The sequence below is a fragment of the Saccopteryx bilineata genome, chromosome 1 (assembly GCF_036850765.1).
Source record: "Saccopteryx bilineata isolate mSacBil1 chromosome 1, mSacBil1_pri_phased_curated, whole genome shotgun sequence".
Taxonomy (NCBI): domain Eukaryota; kingdom Metazoa; phylum Chordata; class Mammalia; order Chiroptera; family Emballonuridae; genus Saccopteryx; species Saccopteryx bilineata.
Genome location: NC_089490.1, coordinates 227,927,097 through 227,952,823, shown reverse-complemented (window position 1 = coordinate 227,952,823; position 25,727 = coordinate 227,927,097). Strand labels below are relative to the sequence as shown.

General features: G+C 44.5%; 1 protein-coding gene and 1 long non-coding RNA gene across 5 annotated transcripts in view; one reads left to right on the top strand and one right to left on the bottom strand.

Annotated features, from left to right (window-relative positions):
• Window positions 1-25,727, top strand: part of CNIH3 (cornichon family AMPA receptor auxiliary protein 3) — a 141,022-nt gene that overhangs the window by 36,292 nt on the left and 79,003 nt on the right. Inside the window, exon 1 of one of the 3 annotated variants that reach the window (XM_066237512.1) lies at window positions 22,624-23,134. The exons of 1 other annotated variant lie outside the window; for it this stretch is intronic. In XM_066237512.1, coding sequence (XP_066093609.1) covers window positions 23,054-23,134 — 81 coding nt within the window. In that variant the 5' untranslated portion in view covers window positions 22,624-23,053. Of the gene's footprint in view, window positions 1-22,623; window positions 23,135-25,727 lie in introns of those variants that run through there. One more of the 3 variants, XM_066237511.1, reaches the window with a different exon arrangement.
• LOC136320319 (uncharacterized) lies at window positions 3,036-21,970 on the bottom strand. 2 transcript variants are annotated; one of them, XR_010728304.1, is made up of 3 exons: window positions 21,851-21,970; window positions 19,976-20,113; window positions 3,036-3,171 (listed from the first exon to the last, which is right to left on the bottom strand). It is a non-coding gene; the product is annotated as an uncharacterized lncRNA (long non-coding RNA). The 2 variants fall into 2 exon arrangements; XR_010728305.1 differs by lacking the exon at window positions 3,036-3,171 and adding an exon at window positions 4,032-4,132.

Sequence of the window (25,727 nt, the reverse complement as noted above, 5' to 3'; positions counted from 1 at the left end):
GTCTCGAGACTCCAAATGTTTCGAATCAACCAAATTCAGTTTCCAAATGGCAACTGCCGGAGGCTGGCCAGCTACCAACGTCTGCTGCAGCCCACTCCGTGAGGAGGGGTCTTACACGGCCAATCTCGCTGGGGCCTCCATGTGTTACATCCCAGGAGACAGACCACAGCAAACCCAAAGTGAATTTTATGTTTTATTGAAAACCTGCACAGGGACTGCAGGCAACCCATGCAAGGGAACACTGCAGCCCTGAGCTTCTAAAATGGCTCCTTTTTATAGGATGGCTATCTAGGCTGAGCAAGCAAGCAGTGTTTACAGGGCGGGAGAGGTGCAATTAGCTGACCTTGTTCTTAGCTAAGTCTCTAGGGTAGGGCTTTCTTGACGTTGGGTACATAGAGTTCTGTGGAAAATATTGCTACATTTCTAACGGTTGTTTATCTTTTTTTTTTTTTTTTCTCCAGCCATGTACTGGATGTACTCAGTTTTCATGGCTGGTGGCCTGCACTGCTTGTCCTAAGATGTGACATGTTGTTGGCTTGCTCACTGGTTTACCAGCTGCAAGCACTTTGCCTGGCTAGTGCATGAGGATGTGGCAGGACCACATGTGTATAGTCTCTGTAAGGCTCTGGGTGCTCACTCTCAGGGCGGAGGGCAGACTGCCTGCCCATCTCTGTGAGGGGTCATTTTTTTGCTGTTCGTTTGCCTGAGAAGCAGCTTCCCTGCCTGTTTGCTCTTTGGCTGTTGAGAGACTCTATTAAACAGGAATGGCCCTGCACTTTCTGGCTCTGCAGTTCCTCTACTGACTGCTCAAATCCAATGTGGACCTCCCTGGCCTCGGCCACTGGCGTTACACACCTAATTTCAGATTTCAAGCTCCCAGAACAGTGAGAGAATGAACTTCCGTTGTTTTAAGTCATCTGTTTGTGGTAGTTTGTCAGGGTGGTCCCAGGAAGTAAACGCAGTGGGGGCAGTGTTGTGGACCGTTAATGGCAGGAAGCCATTATAGATTCAAGGCTTAGCAAAAGGCTAAGTTCTCCCCCCTCCATCTCCATATTTGGCTTTGATGCTAAGTGTTTGCACCCACTCCACTTCCTTCCCTGGGTTGCAGGAAGCAATATACATGCCCTTCCTCTGACTCTGACTGTTTGTTTCAGTTGTTTGTAAATTTCACTAATGTATCCTGTTGTTGCCTTGGGAGAATTCCTGTCTTAGCCTTTGATGTGCAACTTTGTATCAGGGTCCTTGATTTGCATAGGTCCATATAATAAAGCGAACTGGGGCTGTGAGGCACTCAGATACTGCCAGGCAGTTTGAAGAGTCCTCCCGGTCCCATCGGTTTTGTTCTGACAAAGTGTGTTTCCTTAATTCTGCACCGTTATTTGGAAGCTGCGCTGGTCCGCGGCAGGGCAGTGTTGGTGTTTTGGGCGGTGCTCCTGCTTGTCCACCCCCAGGCATGCTGCCAACAGAGTTCAGGATTTTCATAGCCTGAGTGGGAATGCCAGTATGCTGAAGAAGCTGGTGATAGGCCGTGGCTGGTTGGCTCAGCGGTAGAACATCGTCCTGGCATGTCGAAGTTCCAGGTTTGATTCTCAGTCAGGGCACACAGGAGAAGCTACTATCTGCTTCTCCATCCCTCTTTCTCCACCCTCCTTTTCTCTCTTTGTCTCTCCCTCTCTCCCCTACCCACAGCCATGGCTGTAATGGTTTAAGCAAGTTGACCTAGGGCACTGAGGATGGGTCCATAGCTTCACCTCAGGTGCTAAAATAGTTTGGTTGCCAAGCAATGGAGGAATGTGTCCCAGATAGGCAGAGCATCGCTCCATAGAGGGTTTTCCAGATGGATCCTGGTTGGGGTGCATGCAGGAATCTGTTTCCCTGCTTCCCCTTAATAAAGAAAAAAGCTGGTGATAGAGAAGATTAGGCATCAGGACAAAGGAAACCATGGAGAAGAACCAGAGACCCAGGACTTTTGTCCTCGGGGCACAGCACATCAGAACACCAAGAGGGATCAGCCACAGCGGCGGACACTGAGGAGGACATCAGGTTCTGGAAGAGATCAGGACACCACAGTAGAGGCCAGGGCACAGCATGTGGACCACAGATCCATGCTGGATGCCATTAGGATACCAGGTTTTCCCCTGTACCCCAATGCCACCTTGAGCGTGTACACCAGTGGGCATGTAGCCCAAGCGCCTTTGGGAAGGAGAAGCAGACCTGATAGGGAATTTGAACTTGGAAGTGAGTGAATATTTACCTGAAAGGAATGTTTCTAACTTAGAAAAGCCCCAGTTTTTCATTGGAAGATTTAAGATTTGTGTTATCATTGGGGATTGAACACAAAATAAGAATAGAAAATATTTTTATAATTTTTGCATATTTGACTTCTAGTATATAAATGGCAACCTCAGTTCCACTCTACCCTTAAATATTTGCCATTTTCTGTGTTTGTTTCCTCCACTGAACATGAACACCTTGTGGGTATAGAGATGATGTCATATATTTTCAAATGACTGTGTCCCTAAGACCTAATGAGACAATCATGACACCTTGTTTGATCTCATTAAATAGTTACTGAATGAATGAGAAAATTCAAATTGTATAAATAACATTTTCCTTTATTTTTCCTCAGTGTCTTTCAAGTCTTTTAAAATTATTTTTCTAGTTTTATTGAGATATAATTACACAAGACATTGTATTAGTCCAAGGTGTACATCATATATATGTACATATTGCAAAATGACCACCACAGTAACATCACAATAACATCACAGTAACATCCATCATCTCAAATAATTACAAATTCTTTTTCTTGTGCTGAGAACTTTCAAGATTTACTTTCCTAACAACTTTTAAATGTACAGTGCAGTACCCTTAACAATAGTCACCATGGTGCACATTACATCCTCAGAACTTATTCATTCAAGAACCAGAAGTTTGTATCTTTCGATCACCTTCCACATTTTTTTTCCAAGTTTTAAAGACTTCAGGTTTTCTTAGTGCTCTTGCCTTAGACCTGCACATCACAGGACTGTGAGGTCGGGGAGCAGGCACAGGGGACCAGGAGGATCCGGGAGGGTGGCGGGGGCTCCGGTTCTGATGTCTGAGTGAGAGTTCCCACTTAGGGTCTCTCTAAGTACAGGAGTCCTAGCTCTGTGTCAGGGTCTCCTATGTCTGTGAATAAATCAGGGAAGAGGGAGAGTAATTTTTTGGCTATAGCACAGTTTCTGGCAGGATCTTTGCTGCTACTTAAATATATATATATAGTAGTTAAAACTCCCACAGTGTAAATTAATTCAGATGTAAATAACCATTCAGACAACCAGGAATTTGACAAGCAGAGGTGTCTGCCAACATGTCCTGAGTAATTAACTAGCTTTCTGCATTCATTTCATTTTCCTGGGAGCACCAGGCAACACTCAACTTATTTCTTAGCTCCAATTTGATGGGGCCGCTTCTAGGAGCTAAAAAGGAGATTTCTGGATCTTAGTGGCAGGCTTCTCCTGCTATGGAACTTATGGCCTTAGAAACTTCTTTTCTCAACTCTGAGGATGATTTAGCATTAAGCCTTGGGCCAAGCCACCAGCTTCTCCTGACCCACTTTTTTTTGGAGCCATTGTACAGGGGATCAACTGTCCAGATCTCTGTGAGAACTGATTAAAGACCTAAGCTCTGGAGATGTAAGTGGCTAAGTGAGCACAGTCGTTGCTGTCCAGAAAAATCCCAAAGTGCACCAGTCCAAGCTTCTTTTTCTAAGGTGGGATCTGCTTTCGCCTCACCTTTGCCTGGACGTTAGTCAGGGCCATTGGAAAATTCTAAGGGACTCTGCTATCTGCTATCCACTGGCTGTGCCACAGAAGGTCACTGAATTCCCAGCATCTCTGTGTTCACATTGGGTTCAAGGGCACTCAAAGGTGTAACACATTCTGCATGCTGAATCAAAGTAATGGTTTAGTCTCCCTGGATGAGATGGACTCCGTGGGGTTCCATGAACTAGAAGTTACATGCCTCTCCGTGTGCAGGAAAAAGTGACTGTGATTTCATCCTGGCTGAGCTGAAGGCTGCAGCATCTTCTCGAAGCTGATCCTGGAGGGTTTGGTCTGGGTTTGGACACTTTTTATCTCTGAAGGCTGATCTGTAGGTTAAAGTGATATTTCTGCCCCAGAAACGATTTAAATCTAGAAAACACACATACACACACACACACACACACACACACACACACACATTCAGCTGCCTGAGGAAATCCCTGGAGCAGGAAGGGCTTTCTAGTTCCTTCCAAGTGGGGGTTTGTCAGTGGGACCTTCTGTTTGGCTGGGAGGGCTGAGAATTACCAGGATATCAACATACTTGCTTTTAGATCCTAACATAATACTTGGCATATGGTAGATCGTGAATAAATGCTTGCTAAATAAATAGATAAATAATAATTGAAGCCCAAATTCCACCAAATGACCTTATAAAAGATTCTTGGATGATTGGTTTCCTTGGGCTGTTTGCCCCTGTGACATCCTACCCTCTCGCTGTGACTGGTCTCCATCTTATCCGTGAGCACGGAGCCTTGGCCGTCCCTCCCCACCTCTCCCAGGTGACGGACCTCGGCTGAATTTGTGATAACTGTGTCTGAAGCCTGTGGGACTGCTGGTGCTTTATTTGTGCATTTTTCCTGTGAGGTTTTTAGGGGTCTTGCTGCAGAAACAGCTTCTTCCCTAAAGTTACACGCACAGAAATGTGATGTGGGAGGCAGACTGGAAAAGGCAGACCCTACGTTCTCTTGAATTTAATCCAGGTCGGCATTCAAGGCCCCCAAACCTACCTTTTCTTTTTTTTCCTTTTTTTTTTTTCATTTTTCTGAAGCTGGAAACAGGGAGAGACAGTCAAGACAGTCTCCCGCATGCGCCCGACCGGGATCCACCCGGCATGCCCACCAGGGGGCGATGCTCAGCCCATCCTGGGTGTCGCCATGTTGCGACCAGAGCCACTCTAGTGCCTGGGGCAGAGGCCAAGGAGCCATCCCCAGCGCCCGGGCCATCTTTGCTCCAATGGAGCCTTGGCTGCGGGAGGGGAAGAGAGAGACAGAGAGGAAAGCGCGGCGGAGGGGTGGAGAAGCAAATGGGTGCTTCTCCTATGTGCCCTGGCTGGGAATCGAACCTGGGTCCTCTGCACGCTAGGCCAATGCTCTACCGCTGAGCCAACCGGCCAGGGCTAAACCTACCTTTTCTTATCAGCTAATGCCTGTGTTAACTCATAGCCAAACAGCCCTGTTCACTGACAAATGAAATAACGTGTGTTGGCACCCATCATCACTTCCCTCCACCCGACCTGCTCTTCCGGGTGTGGTTTGAGGGTCACCTCTCCTGTCAACTTTCTCCTCTCTCCCAGCCTCTGTTCTCTCTGAACTGTGAAGTCATTTACGATTGGCATAACTCTGGGCAGTTAGTCCAAGCCCTTTGTGAAGTGTAGAGTTTGGGAGACAGCTCTGTGGTCAGACTGGGTTTGAATCCCGACCCTTCTATTTACTAATGTGTCCTTGACAAAGTTGCCTCACTTTTTTTCTATATGTCTGGGCCCTCCCAATGGATTGTGTGAGCTTGGACTCACTGGAGAGATGGGTTTCTTGAAGACCTATTTCAAAGGATCAAGAGCGACCACAGACTAATCAGGTCCAACTATCTTAGTGTCCATTCCTTGCCCTGCACACCAGGACAGATGGTTGGTGTGGTCTCAGCTGGAGAGCTTATGTTTTTATAGATCCCAGACCCCAAACTGTAAAACAACCGTTTTACTCTCAGAGACTTGGCTGCCTGGTTTCTTCAGTCTCTCTCCAGGAAGCCAGCTTCCCTCTGCCTTCCCCTCTGGGGTCCAGTGAAGGGGACTTAGGGCTTTAGAATCAGCTAGATCTGGACATGAATCCTGCTACTTACTGTGTGACCTCAGGTAAGCGCCTGACCTCTCTGAACCTGGTTTCTTCTTGGTAAAGTGGAGCCGAGAGCACCCACTTGTAGTGTGAGAGTTAAAGGAGTTGGTGCCGGGCTAGGGCTTGCCCAGGGTCCAGTGCCCAGTGAGCAATCAACATCAGTTATTAATAACCACTATTTACCAACGGCTTTCACAGAACACCTAGACATTTGCTGTCATTATCTGGTGGGCTCCTCATAGGACATATGGTGCTCATGCAGGTGAAGCTTCGAGAATTGCTTTTTGTTCAAATGTGAAAGAGCTTCTTTCATCCCTGTTTGTGTGTGTGTGTGTGTGTGTGTATGTGTACAGACACTGCGTGCGTGTGTACCTGTGTGCAGACAGTGATCTTTATCATGGTTTCAGACATCCTTTAAATGAACTGAGAAAATGGACTAATTAAGTGCCACAGCTTTTCAAAACTACAGTTCTGGTGGGGCAGCGCAGGGCAGTGTGGAGCAGATGGCAAACACTCAGCAAGCAGGGAAGGGCCTCCCCGGGAGTGCTGGAGTCAGGACCTGGGAGGAAATGGAATCGTGGCAGTAACATGCAGACTCTGTAAAATTAGATCCAACATTAATCTTGTGAGTTACAGACTCATTAGCTGTGGGGCTAAACTTAATAGCCTCAGATTTTCCCCAGGACAACTGACATTGTTATTACGAATGGCACACTCACCCTCTGCACGAGGAAGCTCGGGAAGATATTTCACATGTGACGGAAAAGCTTAGGCCCTCAAGTTTCCTATTTGGATCAGTGAATAGGAAATAAAAAATAATGGTATCACAGAGTTATCATGTTATTAATCATGCCAGTGCTGTCTGCTGAGGCATCTGCCACTGATGTTTTAGGAGGATAAAGGACCAAACAGAGGTGCCGAGTTTGAGACCGGCCATGGAGAGGCTGTGGGCAGTGCGAATCTCTGGTGTGCACCAGTAAGCTCCCCCACAAAGCTCAGCAGTTTCTGAGGACAGTGATTTCCCCTGACAGGACAGCTGTCTCTTCAGCAGTATTGTTAAAATAGATGCTACATCTACAGGTGTGGAAGGAGCCGGGTCCCAGAACGAAACCGGGTGTTTCTAATAAAGGCTCGCTCTTCATGATCTGTTTACAGTATCTGCTTAACGGTGCCAATAATAGAAAAATCACTTATTAATTTCCACAGAAAGTGGCAATCGTGGGAAGATGACCTAAGACAAGTTAGGAACACTAGCAGGAAGCTGCATCTCACTACTCTGCCTGCCTGACCCAAGGGCTCTCTGAAATTGTCACTTATGTCCCCCCTGCCCTTCTCCCAACTGCTTCTCTGATGAAAACGGGGCTCCTACCTTTGCTGTGTCCTGCTCACACAGGTGAGCTGGCCTGTCCCTGGGTTTCACATCAGAAGTGATATGCAGCAGCAGGATGTGGAATGGTAAAGTTACTGGCACAAAGCCAGCACAGCTTGAAAGTGGGAATTAAACCCAAAGTTTCCAACTAGTTTGTCATCTGATTCCATTTGATAAGAAATATGTCTGTTGAATGTACATGATGTCAGAAACCTGTGCTAGATGCCTCCTCGACATCTGCATTCCTCTGTTGTTTTTCTCAAAGTCGTAGTGGCTCTGTGCCACTCTGTTGGATTTGTAACTCCTTCCATGTATGGGCTCTGCCCTGCTTATTGTGTCTACAGAGTAGTAAGTGCTTCAAGGTAGTGAAGTGAAAGGTAGACACAATCCTGCATTTGCTCATCATCTAGTGGGGCAGACTTGCTTAAGTCAACTACAGTACCAGTCAGACTGTGACAACTGCATTCATCCACCCACCCATCCATCCACCCATCTATCTACCCATTCATCCACCCATCTGTCCGTCATCTATCCATCCACCCACCCATCCATTCACCCACCCATCCATCCATCCATCCGTCCGTCCGTCCGTCCGTCCATCCATCCGTCCATCCATCTATCCATCCATCCATCCACTCATCCATCTACCCATCCATCTATCCATCCATTCATCCATCCACTCATCCATTTATCCATCCATCCATCCATCCATCCATCCATCCATCCATCCATCCATCCATCCATCTGTCTATCCATCCATCCATCCATCCATCCATCCATCCATCCATCCATCCGTCTGTCCATTGTCCGTCCATCCATTGATCGAACATTTATTGGGCACCTATTATATGCTAGGCACAGTGAAGGATAGCTACAATTCAAAGACAAATAAAAAGTCTCTAATATCAAGGACTTCCTAGTTTATAGAGGGAGAGAACCATGCAAAGAGTTGAATTATAAGACAGGGTGATATTCCACTTATATGATATCTAGGGTAGTAAAATTCACAGAGAAAGAAAGCAGAGTGGTGGTCATCAGGGGCTAGGGGATTTGGGATTCACTGTTTAATGGGTACAGAGATTCACTTTAGGAAGGTGAACAATGTCTAGAGATGGACAGTGGTGATGGTTGCCCAATAATGTGAATATACTTAATGCCACTAAACTGTACACTCAGAAATGGTTAAAATGGTGAATTTTATGTCATGTATATTCTATCACAAAAAGAAACCCCAAACAGGGCCATAAGTGCTAGTGAGTAAGGACAAGTGAAGCTGAAATCTTTGGGCTCTTTTATTTTCTTCCTGCTTGCAGAATGGACATGAGGCCTGAAGGTGCAGTAGCCTTCTTATGACCATGAGAACCAAATCCACAAGCTAAGGATAGCAAGTCAGGAAGGTAAAAGGGGCTGGGGACAGCAATAGTATCATGGAGGTACTATACCAGCCATGAACTGATTGTCCTGATTTTCTGTCAAATCAGGAAAACAACCACTTTATTCAACCATAGTATAGTTGAAAAACTGCTCACTTAGAAGTAACTGAATTTCTTACTTCCATGGCTTTCAAAAGTGAGAAGTTTTATTGGCTTGTTCAACAAGAAATCGGGGAATAAAAATTTCAGGCTGGTAGAGTAGCATAATTATAACAACTAAATAACATTTGTTGAATTAATAAAACTATAACTGCCTGGGTTTTCTGCTTTCTGAAATTCTATTGCTTTAGTCACCTTGACTGAGATACCATTCTGCATCTGATAAAACAAGAGAAAGCAGGGCTAGGGAAAGGCAAGAACAATAGAGGCTCTGGTATGGATGGAGACTTGGAAGTCAGAGTGGTAGGATAATGAATCCTTTTTTGTTTGTTTGAAACTTTCTTTTGATGTAGAGACTCCTAATTCTGGTAATGCTGGATCAGGTAATTCAGACCAAGCCTGGCCCAGGTGGCATGGACACTACAACCTGCCCTGAACCTCAGAACCAGTGTGCCCCTGCTTACCTGGAGGAAGTGTTGGGAGGCTGGAGGAATTAGAGCAAATGGAAGTGTAGGATTTGGAGGCATATTTTATCTAAGCTGTGGGACAGTTTGCTTTATTTCACACTTTCCCTCTCCAGAATCCATGAGTTCAGTCCACATTGGGGACCCAAAATTAAAAAGGTCACTCAGTAAATAAAGAACATTTGCAGTTGTTGTTCTCTGCCTAACAAAGAACCCCAAACCTAGGGGTTTGGGGCCCTAGGTAAGAGGAGCCTTGAAAGAGTCAGGATGGCCACCCAATGTGTATGGTGCCTCAGATGCATGATAGAGGGCTGGCTGGGCCTCTCAACCCCGTGAAACAGCATATTTAATGAGTTGGATTGATTTTTATTACATTTTGATTGTCTTTAATCCATGGAGATTTGCAAACATCATTTGGCAGAGTTGCAGCAATTAATAAATAAACAACTCAAAACATTCATTATGGCTTGACCAGGTGGTGGCGCAGTGGCTAGAGCGTCGGACTGGGATGCAGAAGTCCCAGGTTCGAGACCCCAGGGTCACCAGCTTGAGCACGGGATCATCTGGTTTGAGCAAAGCTCAGCAGCTTCAGCCCAAGGTCGCTGGCTCAAGCAAGGGGTTACTCAGTCTGCTGAAGGCCCACGGTCAAGGCATGTATGAGAAAGCAATCAATGAACAATAAGGTGTTTTTCGTGCAACGAAAAACTAATGATTGATGCTTTTCATCTCTTCGTTCCAGTCTGTCTGTCCCTGTCTATCCCTCTCTCTCTCTCTCTCTGTCTCTCTGGGGAAAAACCCCCCCAAAAACATTCATTATGCTTTTCACTTTGCCATCAGCCATTTTACATAATTCATTAGACATTGTAATAGTTTTCTTAGGATTTCTAATTTGTTTGTTTCAAGTGTTGTATCATATTCCTTTGCTGCTATACAGTTTCTTTTACTTATCCTTATATGCTTAATTGCTTTTATAGATTCTCAAATTAAATTGATTTACCAGAAACAGTTATTTCTTAGAAAGCCACAGAAAGTGTAGATATCACTATTAGAATGTTGTTTATTAAGGCTAATTCTCTAAATACTTTTTTAAAATTAATTTTAATGGGGTGACATTGATAAATCAGGGTACATATGTTCAGAGAAAACATCTCTAGGTTATTTTGACATTTGATTATGCTGCATTCCATCATCCAAAGTCCAATTGTCTTCCGTCACCTTCCAATTGGTTTCCTTTGTGCCCCTCCCCTCCCCCGACCCCTTCCCTCTCCTCTCCCTCACCCTGTAACCCCCACACTCTTCTCCATGTCTCTGAATCTCATTTTTATGTCCCACGTATGTATGGAATCATATAGTTCTTAGTTTTTTCTGATATACTTATTTCGCTCAGTATTATGTTATCAAGGTCGATCCATGTTGTTGTAAATGATCTGATGTCATCATTTCTTATGGCTGAGTAGTATTCCATAGTATATATGTACCAAAGCTTTTTAATCCACTCGTCCTCTGATGGACACTTGGGCTGTTTCCAGATCTTCGCTATTGTGAACAATGCTGCCATAAACATGGGGGTGCATTTCTTCTTTTGAAACAGTGCTATGGTGTTCTTGGGGTATATTCCTAAAAGTGGTATATCTGGGTCAAAATACAGTTCGATTTTTAATTTCTTGAGGAATCTCCATACTGTTTTCCACAGTGGCGGCACCAGTCTGCATTCTCACCAGCAGTGCAGGAGGGTTCCCTTTTCTCCACACCCTCGCCAGCACTTATTCTGTGTTGTTTTGTTGATGAGCGCCATTCTGACTGGTGTGAGATGATATCTCATTGTGGTTTTAATTTGCATTTCTCTAATGATTAGTGATGTTGAGCATTTTTTCATATGCCTATTGGCCATCTGTAAGTCCTCTTTGGAGAAGTGTCTATTCATTTCTTTTGCCCATTTTTGGATTGGATTTTTTGTCTTCCTGGTATTAAGTTTTACAAGTTCTTTATAAATTTTGGTTATTAACCCCTTATCAGATGTATTGTCAAATATATCCTCCCATTGTGTAGTTTGTCTTTTTATTCTGTTCTTATTGTCTTTAGCTGTGCAAAAGCTTTTTAGTTTGATAAAGTCCCATTTGTTTATCCTGTCTTTTATTTCACTTGCCTGTGGAGAAAAATCGGCCAATATATTGGTGCGAGAGATGTCAGAGAGCTTACTGCCTATGTTTTCTTCTAATATGCTTATGGTTTTACAGCTTACATTTAAGTCTTTTGTCCATTTTGAGTTTATTTTTGTGAATGGTATAAGTTGGTGGTCTAGTTTCATTTTTTTGCAGGTAGCTGTCCAATTTTCCCAACACCATTTGTTGAAGAGGCTGTCTTTATTCCAATGTATGCTCTTACCTCCTTTGTCAAATATCAGTTGTCCATAAAAGTGTGGGTTTATTTCTGGGTTCTCAGTTCTGTTCCATATGTCTGTTCTTATGCCAGTACCATGCTGTTTTGAGTACAATGGCCTTATAATATAACTTGATATCCGGAAGTGTGATACCTCCCGCTTTATTCTTCCTTTTCAAGATTGCTGAGGCTCTTCATGTTCTTTTTTGGTTCCATATAAATTTTTGGAATATGTGTTCTATATCTTTGAAGTAAGTCATTGGTATTTTAATCGGTATTGCATTGAATTTATAAATTGCTTTGGGTAATATAGACATTTTAATGATGTTTATTCTTCCTAACCATGAGCACGGTATATGCTTCCACTTGTTTGTATCTTCCCTGATTTCTCTTATCAATGTTTTATAATTTTCTGAGTACAAGTCTTTAATCTCCTTGGTTAAATTTATTCCTAGGTACTTTATTTTTTTGGTTACAATGGTAAAGGGGATTGCTTCCTTAATTTTTCTTTCTGACAGTTCATTGTTAGTGTATAAAAATGCCTCTAATTTCTGAGTATTAATTTTATATCCTGCCACCTTGCTGAATTCATTTATCAGGTCGAGTAGTTTTTTGACTGAGACTTTAGGGTTTTCTATATACAATGTCATATCATCTGCAAATAATGATAGTTTTACTTGTTTTCCAATTTCGATGTCTTTTATTTCTTTTTCTTGTCTGATTGCTGTGGCTAGGATTTCTAGAACTATGTTGAATAGGAGTGGTGAAAGGGGGCACCCATGCCTTGTTCCTGATATTAAGGGGATTGCTTTTAATTTTTGCCCATTGAGTATGATTTTGGCTGTGGGTTTCATAGATGGTCTTTATCATGTTGAGGTATGTTCCCTGTATTCCCACTTTGCTGAGAGTTTTGATCATGAATGGGTGCTGAATTTTATCAAATGCTTTTTCTGCATCTATTGAAATTATCATGTGGTTTTTCTCCTTCCTTTTGTTTATGTGATGAATCACATTGATTGATTTGTGAATATTGTATCAGCCTTGCCTCCCCAGAATAAATCCCACTTGATCATGGTGTATGATTTTTTTCATATATTGCTGGATCTGGTTTGCTAATATTTTGTTGAGGATTTTAGCATCTAAATTCATCAGGGATATTGGCTTATAATTTTCTTTTTTTGTGTTGTCTTTGCCTGGTTTTGGAGTCAGAATTATGCTTGCCTCATAAAAGGAGTTTGGAAGTCTTCCTTTCTCTTGAGTTTTTTGAAATAGCTTGAGAAGGATAGGAGTAAGTTCTTCTTTGAATATTTGGTAGAATTCACTTGTGAAGGCATCAGGCCCAGGACTTTTCTTTTTTGGGAGTTTTTTGATAACTGTTTCAATCTCATTTGTTGTAATTGGTCTGTTTAGGTTTTCTGATTCTTCCAGATTAATTTTTGGAAGATTATATGTTTCAAGGAATTTGTCCATTTCATCTCAGTTGTCTAGTTTTTTGGCGTACAGTTCTTCATAGTATTTTCTTACAATATTTTGTATTTCTGTTGTGTGAGTTGTTATTTCTCCACTTTCATTTTTAATTTTATTTATTTGAGTCCTCTCTCTTTTTTTTCTTGATGTGTCTGGTTAAAGGTTCATCAATCTTGTTTACCTTTTCAAAGAACCAGCTCCTGTTTTCATTCTGTATTGTTTCTTTAGTCTCTATGTCATTTATTTCTGCTCTGATCTTTATTATTTCCTTCCTTCTACTACCTCTGGGCTTTACTTGCTGTTCTTTTTCTAGTTCTTTTAGATGTAGAGTCAAGTTGTTTATTTGAGCTTTTTGTAGCTTCCTGAGCTATGCCTGTAATGCTATGAACTTCCCTCTCAGAACTGCTTTTGCTGTGTCCCATAAATTTTGAGTTGATGTATGCTTATTATCATTCGTTTCTAGGAATTTTTAAATTTCTTCTTTGATCTCATTGTTTACCCATTCATTATTTAATAACATGCTATTTAGTTTCCAAGTGTTTGAGTATTTTTCAGTTTTTCTGTTGTGGTTGATTTCTAGTTTCATGCCATTGTGATCAGAGAAAGTGCTCAATATGATTTCAATCTTCTTAAATTTGTTGAGACCGCTTTTGTACCCTAACATGTGGTCTATTCTAGAGAATGTACCATGAGTGCTTGAAAAGAATGTATATTCTGCTGTTTTAGGGTGAAAGGTTCTGAGGATATCTATTAAATCAAGTTGATCTAGTATGTCCTTTAAGTTAGCTGTTTCTTTGTTAATTTTCTTTCTTGAGGATCTATCTAGTGATGTTAGTGGGGTATTGAAATCCCCTACTATTATAGTATTGCTGTTGATCTCACCCTTTAAATCCATCAAAGTCTGCTTTATATATTTAGGTGCTCCTATATTAGGTGCGTAGATATTTATAACGGTTATATCTTCCTGTTGGATTGCTCCCTTTAACATTATGTAGTGACCTTCTTTTTCTCTTACTATAGTCTTTGTTTTAAAGTCCATTTTGTCTGATATAAGTATTGGTACCCCAGCTTTTATTTCATTTCCATTTGCATGAAATATTTTTTTTCCATCCTTTTATCTTCAGTCTACGTGCATCTTTTGTTTTAAGGTGTGTCTCTTGTAGACAGCATATGTATGTGTCTTGTTTTCTTATCCACGCAGCTACCCTATGTCTTTTGATCAGATCCTTTAATCCATTTACATTTAAGGTTATTATTGATATGTAATTGTTTATTGCCATTTTATTCTTTAAAACTGTATTCCGCTTTTGCTATATTCTTTTTCTCCTTTGATCTGTTTACAACAGGCCCCTTAGCACTTCTTGCAGCCTTGGTTTGGTTGTAGTGAATTCCTTGAGGTTTTTTTTGTCTGAAAAGCTTTTTATTTCTCCTTCAATTTTAAATGATAGACTTGCTGGATAAAGTAGTCTTGGTTGTAGGCTCTTGTTCTGCATTACTTTGAATATTTCTTGCCATTCCCTTCTGGCCTCAAGTGTTTCTGTTGAGAAGTCAGAAGTCATCCTTATGGGGGCTCCTTTGTAGGTGATAGTCTTTTTTTCTCTAGCAGCTTTTAATATTTTCTCTTTATCACTTAGCTTTGGTATTTTAATTATGATGTGTCTTGGTGTTGATTTATTTGGGTTTCTCTTTAATGGAGTTCTCTGTGCTTCTTGAATATGTGAGATGTTTTCCTGCCTTATTTGAGGGAAGTTTCAGCTATGATATGCTTAAACAAAGTCTCTATCCCTTGTTCTTTCTCTTCTTCTTCAGGAACCCCTATGATGTGGATGTTATTTCTCTTCATGTTGTCACAGAGCTCTCTTAGAGTTTCCTCAGACTTTTTGAGTCTCTTTTCTTTTTTCTGCTCTGCTTCCGTGTCTTTATTTATCTTGTCCTCTCACTTGCTGATTTAATTCTCAGCTTCATCCATCCTGATTTTAATTCCTTCCATTGTGTTCTTCATTTCTGATATTGTATTTGTCATTTCTGACTGATTCTTTTTTATTATTTCAATGTCCTTTTTTATATTTGCTATCTCTTTATTTAGCTGTTTGTAATGACCGTCTATTGTTGTTCTAATATCATTGAGAATCCTTACAATCATTATTTTAAACTCTGCATCTGGTAATTTGGTTATATCTGATTCATGCAGGTCCTTTGCTGGGGATTTCTCTTAATTCATTTGTGTTGCATTTCTCTGCCTTCTCATTTTGTCTGTGTAAAAGAAGGTTTTGGCCACTGAAGTCCACTGGGTGTGGCCTCTGTTCCCTAGGTATGGTCTGTCTGCAGGCCCGCCATCCCCTCTGCTGTTGCTGCCTAGGGTGTTTGGGTATGGGCATTGCCGGTGCCTGCCCACTGGGGCTGTTGCTTTGGTTTCTGCCTCTCCTTCATGGGAGTGGCTGTGATCACATGATAGGGTGTACAAGCCTTGGTGGCCTTGGCCTTTGCCCCACCCTCGTGGCTGGTGTTATGCTTGGCTCTGAGGACAGTGGCGAGCACCTTTGCTCAGCTGCGGGTTTCCGCCTGTTTCCAGGCTTTTGTTTGCCCTTGCAGGAGGAGCCCACTCATGGGATGGCTGCAAGCCTTGACTCCACACACCAGGCAGGACTGCATGCCCACTCTCAGTAGCGAGACTCTGCCTGTTCTGGGTTTTTGGCTCCACCCCCGCAGGAGGAGCCAGCTCCCAAGTCAGGCCACAAGCCTTGGTTCCACAGGCACGGCAAGGCTGTGCTCCTGAGCCCTTGCTCAAGGTCTGGTCTCCACCCCTGGTCTCCACCCCTTCTGGGGTTCCCGCCCTTTTCCCACAGGCTGGATTGCAGGCTGCCCGCAGCTGGGCTTGACCACTTTTGCACACTCCCTCCTCCCCAGCCGGGCAAGACTGAGCTCACGCTTGGGCCTAGTGGTGGCTAGCCGGCTTTCGCCCTTGCCAACAGAACCGGCTTCTGTGTCCCACTGTTGCCTGCCCTCAGCAAGGCCTCAGCCATGTGGGTGGGGGTGCTGCAGCTCAGACCCTAAGACTCACTACTGTAGTCCTGAAAGCTCTCTCCTTCTAAGCGACTGTGCTCTGAGTGCGGCGGGAGAGCTTGTTTGGCTGGTGTCCTGCTTCCCTTTGCTGGTATTGCTGTTTCCAAGGGAAATATTCACTTCAGATTTGGGGAGTGACTCATCCCAAGAGTTAGGGTGGCTGTCTCTCAAAGTGTTTCTCCCTGTGCCTCCTAGATTACACTCTCTTCCTGCTACTCCGGTCCTCTCCTCTCTCCCCATCCCCCGGAGCCCCAGGTGAGTGGTTGTGAGAGAGGTTTTCTGAATGGTCCCTTTAAGAAGAATCCTGGGTCTGAGAAATCAATCTCTTTCTTACAAACAGTATCCTGTCTTGTTTCCAGCTAAATACTGTCCATACACCTCTTCTAGGCTCTGGGGTTGCAGGCTGGGGCTTTGTTCCTGGGACTCAGGACCCTCTCCTCTCTGCTAAACTCACTTCCCGCCACACGAGTCTCTCCTGGCTGCCGTTCACTCCGGGGAGATGGGCAGCCCTCTCCGCATTTCCGCTTTTCCTACCAGTCTTAGTATGGCTTCTTCAGTGTTCCTTGGTTGAAGTCTCCTCTTAGTTTAGTCCAAAGTTGGCTTTTCCAGATGATGGTTCTTAAAATTAGTTTGTAATCCACTTTGGTTCCGGGAGGTGGAAGTTGGTACGTCCGCCTACTCCATCGCCATATTGTCTTCCTAAATCCTTTTATATTCAACATGTTTACTCTTATTTTATAAGTAATGTTGAAGAAAGTATAAATTTCTAAATTTAAAGGATTTTGTTCTTTCAGATGCATTATTGTGGGAAACTGATCTTTGGATTGTTTTTCTCATTGATAATTACAATTTCTTTTTATTAAACAGTGAACTTTGCCAGAATACTACTGCTATTATGATGAATTTATCTTTTAACAAACAACTCTGAGTACCATTTTCATCCCTTTTTTACATCCCTAGCAATGATGAAACACATTTTTTGTTAAAATAATCAAATTATTTTGTACTGAAGAAATAAAACACATTGTAGGATTCTTGCACAGTGCAAAAGATGCTCGGGTTATGTGGACTTCGCACAGTAACAGAAGGTACTCTAGGTTTATTTCATTGTTAATATCATCCTTATTCTCATCAGATTGAGAATCTTGGCAGGGGGAATGATATTTAAGTGGACCATTAATATGCATATCCACACTTGACTGTCTCCTTGTGCTGTGAGTTTGGTTTTAATATTTTATTTATAAATTCTTCAGCTGATAAGTATTGAAACACTACGCTACTACTTATACAGAAACCACAGTGCACAAATATGTTGCAACTATAGAGAATAAGTGGCATGCACATGATTTCAGCACAGTGATATACCAGGGTAAACAGCGTGGTGTGCTCTGTGATTAATAAGCATATGCGAAGCCTGTTTATTGGTGGCCCCTGTTACAGCCTATGGCAGGGAGCCTGAATGGATGGGCTTAATTTAGAATTTTTAATTATTTATTAATTTTACTGTCTGCTACTATGATGACTATACTATTTACCAAGCCAAACAGAAATCTTTCAATGTTATCACAGTCACTGTTGTTTTACGGATAATCATTGATTGAATAAATTGCAACACGGAAAGAAGATATTTGAACTCAAAGGTTACTTCTGGTTTTAGAGAGATCCTGGGAGATGGGGGGAGAGTGGCTCTGCCAACGGCAAGAGGACAGCAGGAAGCAATTTCCCGTACACTGGGAGAAGGCTGAGGGCCAGGCTCTGGAGGAGAAGCGACCCATATGCTGCTTTGAGTCAGTGACTCGTAGGGGAGGCAAGACCTCCGATACATGGTGGTGCCCAAGAGGCTGGACCCAGGCAGTGGGCTCCCAGGCATCCAGCTAGGACAGAGCAGAAGGTCAGAGGTAAAAGGACCAAGACTAGCTAGCTGGGATGTCTCAGCAGGAACCAGTGCCACAATGACCAATATTAGGAGGAACTGCCCAGTAGCCTGGTGCTAGGTACGTCCCCAGAAGCTTTGCCCAGTCTCGTGGGGAGCCCCAGCGAAGGCTGATACTGAATTTCCTGCTACCCAAGCAAGAAAGGGGTGCACAGTTAGATTTAAGTTATTTTAAAGAAAACCAAGAGATGATTTTTTTCAGCACTTGGGAGTCGGCAATTCATATCTAGCTTCTCTCCATGGTGAATGTGTGCCTAGCAAGTTAAGTAAGCACAGTCCTAAGCTAGACAATGCCAACTTAGATATATGAGGGCAGGCAGAGCAGCAAACACTGGCCACCAGTGAATCGAGTCATTGTGCTCAGTACAGAGTGTCAATGGCAGACACCCAACTTAAAAAATATATATTGCTGACTAAATTATATGCAAGAAAAAGGTTCAGATATTCTGGGGTGGGGATGAAGGGTGAGGGGAAAGCTTTAGATCCTGGTTTGAGCAACCCAGATGTAGAGAGCAATTTTGTGAAGCCAGGAAACATGTATGGCAGAACGTTAATCTGGGTGGTACATAGATGAATGCTCACTATACTATTTTTTCTACTTTTCTATACCTTAAAAATAAATATTGCAACCAGGTAGAGGTGGCCAAGTATTAGAGTTCTGACCAATGAGATGTAGGCAATCGCTGGAGGGGTCATCCTTTACTCTCCCCAAAAGACATGCCTCATGAGCTGAAATCTTTGGGCTCTTTTATTTTCTTCCTGCTTGCAGAATGAACATGAGGCCTGAAGGTGCAGTAGCCTTCTTATGACCATGAGAACCAAATCCACAAGCTAAGGATAGCAAGTCAGGAAGGTAAAAGGGGCTGGGGACAGCAATAGTATCATGGAGGTACTATACCAGCCATGAACTGATTGTCCTGATTTTCTGTCAAATCAGGAAAACAACCACTTTATTCAACCATAGTATAGTTGAAAAACTGCTCACTTAGAAGTAACTGAATTTCTTACTTCCATGGCTTTCAAAAGTGAGAAGTTTTATTGGCTTGTTCAACAAGAAATCGGGGAATAAAAATTTCAGGCTGGTAGGGTAGCATAATTATAACAACTAAATAACATTTGTTGAATTAATAAAACTATAACTGCCTGGGTTTTCTGCTTTCTGAAATTCTATTGCTTTAGTCACCTTGACTGAGATACCATTCTGCATCTGATAAAACAAGAGAAAGCAGGGCTAGGGAAAGGCAAGAACAATAGAGGCTCTGGTATGGATGGAGACTTGGAAGTCAGAGTGGTAGGATAATGAATCCTTTTTTGTTTGTTTGAAACTTTCTTTTGATGTAGAGACTCCTAATTCTGGTAATGCTGGACAAGGTAATTCAGACCAATCCCCCACCCCTACCCCATACACACACACACACTGAGCACAATTTAAAAAGCTGAGCAAGCCCTGACCAGATAGCTTGGTTGAGTAGAGTCTCATCCCTCATGCAAAGGTTTTGGGTTCGATCCCTCAGTCAAGGAAAATACAGAAACAGATGGAGGTTTCTGTTTTTGTTCTCTCTCCTTTTCTGAACTCAGTAAATAGAAATTTTTTAAAAAGCTGAGCAAAACATAAAAACACCTTTTTAAAAGAATCAAAAAGACTTAAGAGAGTAAGGAATTACTGGGGCCAAGTTCTGAGAGTGGTTGGGAATTCAGAGAAGTTAGCCTTGTACTCAGGCCAGTTTTGCCTTCAGGCATTTGCTAATCTGAAGGAGGTAACCTAGGGGCTAAACTGTGGCTTTAGTGCTTTATAAGACTAGGAGCAAAAGTCAGAGTCCAAGGACCACCAAAGTGTGGGAACTGATTACCTACCTTCTTTGGCCTGGGATCCAGAAGCATTTCTCCATGTAAATAAGGGTGAACCAGACTGCAGTCATATGGTTAGCCAGAAAATTTCAAACCCTGGATTTGGATTAATACAATCCTAGAGTGCTTATTTCCCCCAGACACCTGTCAAAAGAGGTAGAAAATCCTCCTTAAAGAAAGAAATTATCTTAGATTTCATATTTCTGCAAAGGATTTTTAAAAAATGTTTGACATACAATAAAAAATTACTAGACACACAAGGAGCTGTGGCTCTGTGAGTACCAGCAGGAACAAAAAATAATAATAGGTCAGCCCTAAAAGGACTCAAAATATTTGATTATCAAATTTTCCTGTGATATTATCTTACTATTTTGATGTCACAAAAATGTATTCAGTTTAATTATAACAATTAAAAGAAGTGATTGATAGAAAATAAACCACAAAACACAGAGCTAGAAATATATTACTATTGTGTTGGTGGTATATGAGAATGTCAGACTATGGTGTTTGTCTCCCCTTTTTTCATTTCTGTATTTCCCAAAATTTTTAAATGAGTATTTATGTGAGAAGACAGACATATTTATGTAAAAGAGTAATTGATAAGGAGTATACCCAGAGCAGGGCTGGATTCACAAGTATGCAACCTCTGCAGTTGCCCAGGGTTCTGTACTCTGAAGGGTTACACACTTGGCTTATTGGCCCTGCTGCTGCTATCTTAAAATTCTTCGTGTGTGTATGTGTGTGTATATATATATATATTTTTTTTTTTAATAAAAGAAGTCCTATATTTTCATATTGCACTCGGCACAGCTACATGTAGCCAGTCTTAATCCAGAGGCAATTAAATGCTGATCTGTTGACCACTTTGTCAACAGCCACTGGACTTGCTCTAGTTTCTCCACTTCCCACGGAAAGACATCATTTCCAGGCTGGAGGTGCAGCCAAACAGTTGCAAGAATGTTGGGGTGCAGTGGACAGAGCCTGGATCAGGAGTCTACAGACCTGATTCTGGTTCTGTCATTAGCTAGTTGCATGACTAGCCAGCTCCCTGTAATTCCTTCCTTCCTGCTCTTAAAGCCACTGGAATCACATCTGTGAACAGTGCAGCTACCACATCAGGATGAGCATCAATCAGCTATTTTACTCAGTGCCTATTCAGTGCAAGAGACCAGGTGCTCTGAGATGCACTCCAAACCATTAGTGGATCTGCCAGTCGTTTTTCAGAATATTTCTCCTTTCTTTCTGGATTTCCTGGCTTATCTGAAACCCATGTTCTGTCTGGAATGATTGCAACCTCGTTCTCTGCCATATAAGAAATCCTATATAAGGAAACATGGTGCCACGGGGCAATGTGTGCAGATAATAATGCTTAACATTTATTGAACGTGTACCAAGTGCCAGTCTCTGTGCTAGGTTCCTTATTTATTTTCGCATTTAATTGGAAGCACTCTTATCCTTATTTTTTTAGTAAAGAAACCAAGGTTTAAAGAGGCTAAGAAACGTGCAGTTAGTAAAGGGGTCTGACTCCAAAAGCACATGCTCTTGACAGTGCCAGACCAACACCAGTAACGGAAAGCCATTGCTGCTGCTTCAGCCCAGAGTAGTGCACAAAGTCTAGTTTCCCCAATCCCAAGGTCAGACGGTGGGGGAGAGTGGAGGTTGCGAGGGAAAGACGCTAATGGAGAATTTTGTAGGGGCTGGGAGCCGTGCTGCAGACGCATTACGATGCACTAAGAGCATTATTACCATTTGGGGAAGCCCACCGAGCAATCATGGGGTCCAAGGGTTTGTCCAATACCCCAACCAATAGAAGACCAACCCCTGTGCCTTCACATTTCCCACTCAGGCGAAACTGCAAAAACTGAGAGAGGTGGCTGATACCTTTAGGCGCGAGGAACACACCATACCCTTCCGCAGCTTCCCACCTTCTCCAGACGCACGTGTTTAAAAAGTCCCTGGTCCGCTTCATCCCTCCCCACCAAAGCCGGGCCTCCTTAAGCCGCTAGTCTCAACTTTCCTCTGAGAGGCCGGCGCGCACAACTGCAGCTGCGACGGCGCCCCAGCGCTCGGCGGCGCCCCGCCACCCACCTTTCCCAGTCCCTGCCGCCGCAGTCTCCGCCCGCCGGGAAGGGCGTGCTCGGCGGCGCGAGAGCCGAGGGTGGGGCGCCGAGAGGGAGGGAACCCCGGGCGAGCAGCTAATGTGCTGGTAGCGGTAGAGGTGGCGGCAGCAGCAGGTGGAATGAGCTACACGGCGAGCAGCTCTTGGCCTTGGAATCCGCCACTGTAGCCGCCCGGGCGGGAGAAGGCCCACAGGGCTGGAGCCCGTGCCTCCTAGGGTCCGATCCTTAGTTTTGGGGAACTTTGGTGACCTAGGCCGGCGGACCGGGGCCGCAGCTGGGATGGGGCGCGCCTAGGGGCGCACAGCTGCCCTGGAAGCTGCGTTCGGAGCTCAGGGTGGGGGACCTAGCTCGGCCCGGCTACCTGAAGAGCTGCTCTCCCGGAAAAGATCCGCTGCCGGCTCTGGGATTGGAGAGGAGCTCGGAGTGCGCCCGGGCACCTCGCTGGACGATGTCCGATCACGCCTCGGTGGCACGGGAGGGTTCTGAGCGGTGCGCTCGCCTCCCCACTTCGGCGTAGGAGCGGAAAGCATAGGGCTCTTCCCTGGGATTCCGGGAGACCGGAGATTCTTGCTCCGTCCTCGGCGGAGTCCTCGCACCCTTCGCTGTGCTTGTCTGGAGGGGTTCGCTGGTTGGCATCAATCTGCAGGAGTTCTCTACTGATCTGATTTCTTCTTCAATTTGGAGACAGTTCCCGCCAACGACGCTCAACGCACCTTTTCCTGTTTGTCCAGCTGGCCGGCCTCGCAGGTCGCCGGAGCCTGTGGAGTCCTGTTCCTCTTCACTGATCTTCGCGTCTCTCTGTGTGGCGTGCCGCCTCCCAGCCACTGGCCTTGAAAGGAGGTTGCAGGCGTGGGTCCCTTCTCTCCCTCTTTGGAGGGAGCGCAGTCCTGGAGAGGGACATTGGCCTCGTAGGGGCGGCTCTGTGAGTGGTAGGATTGGGGTGCAGGCGGCCCGACCGCCGGCCATGGCCTTCACTTTCGCGGCTTTCTGCTACATGCTGTCCCTGGTGCTGTGCGCTGCGCTCATCTTCTTCGCCATCTGGCACGTGAGTAACCAGCAGCGGCTTCTAACTCTTTCTTCCCAAACGCACTCCTGTCCACCTCCTTTCCCAGTTTCTCTAAAATGCCATCTCACTGCCTCTACATTGAGAGTGTGGGCGGCCTGGGAGGCCAGCCATGGCGCATCTGCAGGTTAGACCCTCTCTCGCTCCCTGTCCCGGGGCAGGAACAGTTCGTGGCGTCCGAGCCAGGGGCGCTGGGCTCGTCCCCGGTGACCTGGCCGCTGATGGAGGCGCAGGGACCGTTGGTTCCCAGGCAAGGCACCTATGCCAGGGCCTGGCCAACCTCTGGGACCCGGGGAGTGGTGGTGACAACCCCGTACCCCCCTATTTCCCCTGTTCCCTCCTCTCCTGTCCTCAGGGAAGAAGCGCAGTGGTGAGGCCAGCAATTAGTCAAGTAACTATAACAACTAAACATTTAAAATGTCAGCATCTGTGGTAGGTTGCGTTTAAGGTAATTGGAGACAAAGTGGAAAAGATGACGGTAGTGCCTTGTAGGAGAAAGTAGGGAGAAGCTGGGCTGGGTAGGGGAGGGACCGCCAGGTCGTGGGGGTTGATGTGGAAGGCTGCAGAGAAAAACGAGGAGGTGAGGGAAGGACAGGAATGAATGAGGCCATGGAGAGAAGTCAGGCTGGGAGAGGCCAAGACAGCAAGCTATTTTCTTTGTTCTTCTGGGGCCTGAGCCATCCAACTCCTGAAGACCATCTGCAGGTGGCAGACCGACCATGCATGGCCCCCAGCATCCCTGGTGGGCACCAGCTTTCTTCTCATCCTTCAAGGGGGGGGGGTCTGTCCAGGTTCAGGGTAGGCATGGTGAGTCTCAATCATGCAGGTGTGCCCTGGGAACAGGAGATGGATGCTTCTGAGTAGATGCAGGAAGAGGCAGAGAACAGGATGGAGGAGCACTGGTCCTCTCAAGACTGTGCAGCATCCAGCAGGTCCATTAGACTCAGGGCTTCTTTCTTCCAGGCTGTTAGGCTCTCAGCTCTCACCATCAGAGAGTTGGTGGCCAGAATGGCTAAGGCCAAGCAATTTGAAAGGAGCCCACAGTGCTTATAATCTCCTACTGTTAACAGCGTTGCCCTGCCCTGCAAGTCTGGGTGACAAGGGAGGACCCTGAGATGAATTCCTTAAGGCATGGTTCTGAGGAAGCTTAGAGAGCACACATGCAGTGAGAGATGACCTGGAATGAAGACCAGAGGGAAGTTGCAGGGTGGGTGAGATGTGGTGTCTAGTATAAGTGGTTTCTGGGGTGAAAGTATTTATCTTAAATACAACTAAGGAGCTAGAGCATCTCCTATTACAAGGAGGAGAGGGAACTCCCAAGAGGAGGAAGGCTTCTAACCATGACATCTTAGGAAAGAGACTTGTATGTCACTTTCCACATCTTAAAAGTGACCTGGATGATCTCCCAGCTGCCCTTATGTCTAAGATGGTGTAAGTCGGGAAGTCAGTGGATATAGGAACCTGAGGGCAAGAGAGAAGGAGTTCAGACACGGCAATTTCCTGGCTGATCAAAAATCCTTCCAGTGAGAAGTATTGGGATTTTGCAGTCTCTTTTCCTCTGCCTGGAATTCTGGGTTGAAACTGCTGGGTCTACTCTACAGTGGAGAATCACCAAATGTGTTTATTTTATATCAGCTACTCTCTTTGAGTATACTTGTCACATTTGGGAGATGCAGACTAAAACTGAGTTGTTGGCAGGTGAAACCTCACCTGATTTAGAATAAAAAGGGGTGCGGAACAGATCATGCCCAAGCAGAGCAGCAGACCCTTGCTCATGTGTCTTAAAGGAGCTTCCTCTGCTTCTTTGGATTTGGGACTTTTCCTGCATTCTGGGGGGCTAACTACAGTACCCCCTTTCCCCAGAATAACTCCATGTGCTAGTTCTTTATGTGATTGCTTTGGCTAGAGGGTGCAGGCACCAGAGAGCTCCGACAAGCTGCCGGAGGTGGAATTCGCTAAACTAGCCTCTGAAGCAGAACAGGTAACCAGAAAGAATAATTTCCTCTCACTCAGGGAACGACTATAAATAATTCAAGAACAGGTTCATTAAATGGACAGTTTGCGCCACTGGTTGGCTAATAGACATTTGAATGAAAACCAGGCATGGCTGTTGTCCTGTGTTGACTCCTGCTCTGTGGGTCTCCGACATTCACCCCTGTGGCCAGGGGCAGCTGGAAGGTCGGAATCCAAGCCTGGCTCTGGTCCTGATACCAGGGGAAGTGGCAAGATTCCAGTTTCTAAGACTAAAAAGAATCTGTGCTTTTTAAATTCAAATTACAGGAATACTTTCAAAGTCTCAGCCCTCTTCCTTTCGGAGCCTTTCCCTTCTCCCTCTCCAACTCCAACAACCTGAAGCCCCACCGCATTGGTTGGTTCCTGACCATTGAAAGGGGAAATCCGAGACTCATTGATTTCAGTGCACACAGCGTGTGTGCGTGTGTGTGTGCGTGTGTGTTGGTCATAAGGTGGAAATTATTTCAACCAAAATTTAGGAGAGTGAGTTCTATATTAGACTCTGTCTGCTTTCTCTCCAGCTTCCTGTATCCCATGTATGTACTTGATCTGATGTGCCATA